The sequence below is a fragment of the Populus euphratica genome, unplaced genomic scaffold, assembly GCF_000495115.2.
Source record: "Populus euphratica unplaced genomic scaffold, PopEup_1.0 scaffold1635.1, whole genome shotgun sequence".
Taxonomy (NCBI): Eukaryota; Viridiplantae; Streptophyta; class Magnoliopsida; order Malpighiales; family Salicaceae; genus Populus; species Populus euphratica.
Genome location: NW_011501473.1, coordinates 29,826 through 35,622, shown reverse-complemented (window position 1 = coordinate 35,622; position 5,797 = coordinate 29,826). Strand labels below are relative to the sequence as shown.

The 5,797-nt window shown below is 34.4% G+C and overlaps 1 protein-coding gene across 1 annotated transcript; it reads right to left on the bottom strand.

Moving 5' to 3' along the window:
- Positions 1–1,876: 1,876 nt before the first annotated feature.
- Positions 1,877–3,496, bottom strand: LOC105117944 (RING-H2 finger protein ATL11-like). Its single transcript, XM_011015774.1, has one exon. It carries the CDS (start codon positions 3,259–3,261, stop codon positions 1,954–1,956), a length of 1,308 nt encoding a protein of 435 aa, XP_011014076.1. The 5' UTR covers positions 3,262–3,496; the 3' UTR covers positions 1,877–1,953.
- Between the last annotated feature and the right edge of the window lie 2,301 nt (positions 3,497–5,797).

The following is a 5,797-nucleotide window of genomic DNA, read 5'->3' as shown; positions in this document are numbered from 1 at the left end:
TCACCAGCCTACTTGAATAAGAGTTAAAGGAAAAATATATGGAAGTCCTAGGTACTCAACCAACGACAACAACTCATTTAATGACCATAACTCTTTTCCATTAACAAAATTCAAGCCCTAATAGGACATCTCCAAAATCCCAGCTCGTGGGCCATAATCCATGTGTCCAACCTGTTTGTCCCATAGGACTAACCCCTACAGTAGATTTTATTAGAGAAATAATTTTAAATGCTTGAGTTTATAAAGTATACATGAATTCAATACCAATTGACTCATTTTAAAACATATTATAATAAGATGACAAAAATTGTCCATCACAAGAAACATCTTATCCAACTTTTTTAAAACAACCTTAGCCACATCACCTTGACTTAGTATACGAGGGATAGACTTAGTATACGAGGGATAATGTTAAGATTGAAATGTGGAAAGATTTGGTTGGAACAATGCAAGTTTTATAAGGATATCACTCTCGATACACAAGTGATCATAATTGTAAAAGCTACGACTATAAAATTTTAGATTAAACTTCAATTGACAAATTTTCTTTTTCAAAAATAGATTATACATTCAAACCTGGTTTCCAGGCCATTTATTAAAAAGAAAAATAAGAAAAAAAACAATGAAATGAAGTCATTCACATGTTAAAAAAATTCACCTAGATTCTTTTTTCCAAGTCAACTAGTTTGCTTTATATATATATATATATATATATATATATATAAAGGCCTCTCAAAACTTTTCTTACATATGAATGATTATTTTTAATTGTTCAGGACCACTAGGCACCTCAAGGAGGGTGAGAAAACCTCGCAGATGGCTTTGGGGGGGAAAAAGAATTCCTTTTAACTGGATTGACCATAAGACCGCTTAGCGAGTTCTAAAAGATTATTTGTGCAACACAAGGAAAAAAAACCGAAATTATTTGTGCAAAGAAATTATATATATATATATATAACGAAGAGGAATTAAGATTTATATGACATCTGATTTCAACTGATTCACAAGTAATGCTCAACCAAAACAATATGGCCTCTGGGAGCAGGAAAGGTGGCTCTCCCTTCAGTGGTGGCGATCTCTCTTTTAAAGAATGACGGAAAGAACACCCTGAGAGTATTTCAAGGTTAATTAATCAAGCTTGAATTAATGTTATCAGCCTGATTGCTAATAGCTCTAATCTTATCAAGCTTGCATTCGATTGCTAAATTCCCATTGAGTTCCCAAAGAACACCCTAAGAGCACTTTGATTCATATTTCTACATTTTAGGGTTAGGGCAGGTCCCCATCTAGTTAGTTTCGTACCAATCAGCGTGCTTGATTGAGGATTAAGGACTTCAACGAGGACACCGACTTGGACAAAATCATGGATGCAAATCTTTATCTCCAGCTTTTCCTTCGGTCCCGGCAAATCTCAACAAATTAATGAACTTGCATGAGAAAAGGTTAAAACATTTATTTAGTTTTCGTACAAGTAGTTCACCAGCTTAAAAGGCTTTGCCAGCAGTTGTCTGCGTGATGGTAAACGTGGCAGACTTCGTTCCTACAGAACGATGCCTCATTAACCAAAGAGTGTAAGCAAGCTTAGCATATGCTATCTGGTTTCATCAGAAATCAAATAAATAAATTTTTAATTGTAGTTATGATTATTTTTTAAAAAAATTTATTATTTAAAATTATATTAAAATAATATTTTTTATTTAAAAAATTATTTTTAATACAAACACATTAAAATTATCTAAAACACTCAAAAAAAATTTAAAAAAATTCAAATTATTTTGTTGTTAAAACATAAAATCAAACATATCTTTTTTACAAACAAAAAAAACATAAAATCAAACATATCTTTTTTACATAAAACTACTAAAAGCCAAAAGGAAAAAGAAAAAATATATAAATATATATGTACATAAAACTCTCGAGGGCAGCACACACCCCAAAACTATTCACCGGCATTTAAACTTGACTATCCGGCCTCAGCCGCTGAAATGATCGTTCACCAGCATCATTGTTGCTGTTTCTGTTGCTATTGTCAATCCCAAGAAACAAACGATCAAATGGTGATTTAAAAGACCTTGCAGACCTCAGGAAATTCTTCGGTGGAGTAGCATTCACCCCATCACTACTACTCTCATCTCTTGATGGAACCGAGCCGGTTCTGCATATAAAAGGTGGGGTCACCGTGAAACCCCAACGGTCAGCCGGTTTTCCTTCTTGGTCCAATTGTTCATGATAAAAGAAATTCTTGCTTCTTCCAGCACCTCCACTTCGGCTCCTGTAACCTCTTCTTGGACTCATAGCTCTAGAAAATGACCCGCAACTCTTTGTACGATTCAAGCGAGAGTTTATCAACTGATTATGAACCTCTTGCGGTAACCTTAGAGTAAATCGTTCGCGATTCTCTTCCGATTGAATCAATGAATTGTTGATTGAATTTGAACTCGAAAATAATGCATTTAACCGCCAACCTGTTGACCATGATCGAAGTGGCCTGCTTTGGTTGACTGGGCTTGACAAATTCATATTTGGAGATCTCGTGATTTGTTGTCGCCCCTCTCCTGTAATTTCATTGCCGATATGAACTTGAACTTCATTTTGCGTCTCATCAGGGACATTATCGTGGCAATCCGGTTCAACCAAGTCATTATTCGGGTCAGCAACAAGAACCGGATTGACTGGCAAGTCGCCCGGTTTTGGAACCAAATTGGCGCGGCAAACCGGGCAGGTGACATGGGAGGCGAGCCAGGCGTCGATACAATCAGGATGAAACACGTGGCTGCACTTCGGAATCAAACGCAGCGTTTGGTCATCTTCGAACTCGATTAAGCAGACGGCACATTCTAGGGAGCCTTCGCCAATTTTAAGACCTTTGACTGTAGAATAAAGGAAAGTAGGGAAGGTGTCGATGACCTCCTGTTCAAGGCCGTGATATCCCCTCCAAGACCCGCGCCCTGCGCCTGCCAATGCGGCAGGGTCAAAGCGAGTCCCGCGAAACCTTCGGTCGGCACACTGTCGGACGTAGACAGAGAAAAAGCCCATTAAAAAGAAAGCACTTATAAGAACCACCATGATTATTGCCATCGCCGGATTGAATTTCTGATTCTGCTTGGAATTCTGATCATCGGGTGTTGGTGGTGAAGGCATTGAAGAATTACTTACAGGTTGTGCAAAAGAAAACTGCGAAGTATAGAGAAGGAGCAAGACCATGAGGAGGGCATGATTGAGGCCCATGAGTTGGAGAAATGAAGGGGTGTGAGCTGTCATCAGGAATTGTTTAGCATGAGTACTTGCTACTGTTTTGAGGTTTCGTCGGGTTTAATGATTTTGATGGTTGCTCAAAAGCAAAGAAAAGAATAAGGGGCTCTAATAAAGGAGAGAGCAGCATCATCATTCGACTGCCAAAAACAAAAAAACAAAAAACGCAGAGAGAGAGAGGGGTGGCGCCATACTGCAATGGTAGAGAGAGAAGAAACATTAAATATGGAGGGATTGCTGGGTCTTGAAGAAGGAAAGGCCTGTTATGGTTTGGGATTTTTGACTTTGAGCTCCTGGGACCACAAGAGAGCTAAAGGATTGGTAACAAGTTACCACGTAGGAGTAGTTTGATTGGGTTTGAGAAATGGATTAAAAATTAAAAATTAAAAAAAAAAATCCCATTGAGAATATTAAACTCCATTACACAAATGAAGACGTGATAATTTTGATCCACCTAAATTCATGGTGGACTTGTCATCTGTGGCCTCCAACTTCCACAGTAAATTGTCGATCTTATCAAGGATTTGTAGCATCTAGCTAGCCGGTGACCGGCAGGCATGCTAAACTTATTCGTGATCGTTCTTATGCATTAAAGCTTCTAGATGATTTGGTTTTTGGCAATCCAAGCCTGTCTCCATGCCCCTAAGTTGATCAAACAAAAAACTAAATCGGATTTCGCTTTTCTTGTTTATTTATTCCTGACTCTCATCCATGACTAAAACACATTTACAGAGTACAACACTGCTTGCGCCTCCACTGATTAACGATATCTACTTTTGCTTTGCAGGCTTCGGATGATTTTTTAAAACAAATATATTGTAATATATATATATTAATTGTAAAGAATAAACAAAAATGTAAGGAACAACAAGGAAAAACTATTTTTTATTAGACAAAGGGGTAACGATAAACAGATGTTCAATTAAAATATCCTGGGCAGAGGGAAATCAAAGAAAAGGAAATAACTTGGATTTTTAAAGTCGAGCTCAACTCCTCGTTCAATCAGTTTTATTTCCATCCCTTCAAAAGGTTTTCAGATAAAAAGACAAAGGGATAACGATAAACAGATGTTCAAACCAAGTGATTTCTCTTGAGTGTCGTGGCTGCTGCGTCACGGAAATTTTATTGAACAAAAACTCTCGGGGCTAGAATAAGATTAGGCAACTATCCCTCTCCTCTTACTCATTGTACATTTATTTATATTCAAAATAAAATACGATGTCAGGGCAGCTACTTGACCCCTTAGCCCAACCTGACCGCCAAGAAGTGATCCTATATATATATATATATATATATATATAGATGTTTGTTTTCAAAATTACGTGATAGTGAAAGACTACTTGTTCACATTTTTTTCCTTCTATTATATCACGGCCCACATAATTTATTTAAATTGAGCAACTCTTGCAAGTTCGGATCAGATTGCCTTGAAGAGCTGGGCATCATACAATAATATACGCCTTTGACCTTTTCTTCCTATTTTAAAATAATGATATTATATAATCATTAAACAAATAACACATAATAATTATTACATGGACAAAAGAGGCTGGAAATATAAACCTCTAAATTGAAAAGTTTTATTTTTTTTCTGAAAATAATGATAATTAAGTTTGCCTTTTGAGATTTACAAAGCTTTAGATAGAACCAAAAGTTTATTTTAATAAAAAATATCATAAAATTTAAAAATAACATGGATAAAAAAATATAGTTTTTTTGACCTGTTATTTTGATTTAACGCTTTCAAATCTTTTTTTTAGTTTAAACCTATCTTACTGATCTATAAATACATTTGTTATACCATTACGTAATTTATTTAGGACATACAAACACACAAATGCTCAGAATCACCCGTTATCGCAAGTCTAACTATATTATATATTTTCACCCAAGCAAATTTCAACCTAACTATTTTATAGAAGTCATATATTTTAATATTTTTTGGAATTATTAATTTATAAATTTGTTGGTGATATGTGATGGGATAAAGATACATAGTTCACATATCTAATATTTAGAAAGTTGTATGATTAATCATAAAATAAAATATAGCCACAATATTGTAAACTCCCAACTAAAAATAATAAATAAATTTATTCTAGAAATAAAATGAGTTAAATTAAGATTTAAAAAATTAAAAAAAAAAGTTAACAGTGAAAAATAAAGTGGTAAGATAATTGTCGGGAGATGAGAGAATTAATTAAAAACCTTAGGAGCAAATTAAGATTTATATAAAGAAAGGACAAAAGTGTAAAACATGGAATCTCGCAGAGATTTTAGTAGATTTCTAAATCTAAGATTTCATATATATATATATATATATATTCCACTCTAAAAATTATAATATTTATGAGAAACTAAATAATGATTGAATGTAATCATGAAGAATGTTACAAGAACAAACAAAAAACATTTCAATATATTACATAAAAAAAAACAATTCATGAAATTTCCTTAATACTTGAATCACAATGTAGCAACGTCAATTAGTGGCAATTAAAACTTTAATAAATACCAAAAATAATATCACAAGCTATCCAAAAAT

What these genes read in the sequence shown, in the direction of transcription:
- LOC105117944 (XM_011015774.1), bottom strand. Translation starts at nt 3,261, where the DNA reads ATGACAGCTCACACCCCTTCATTTCTCCAACTCATGGGCCTCAATCAT.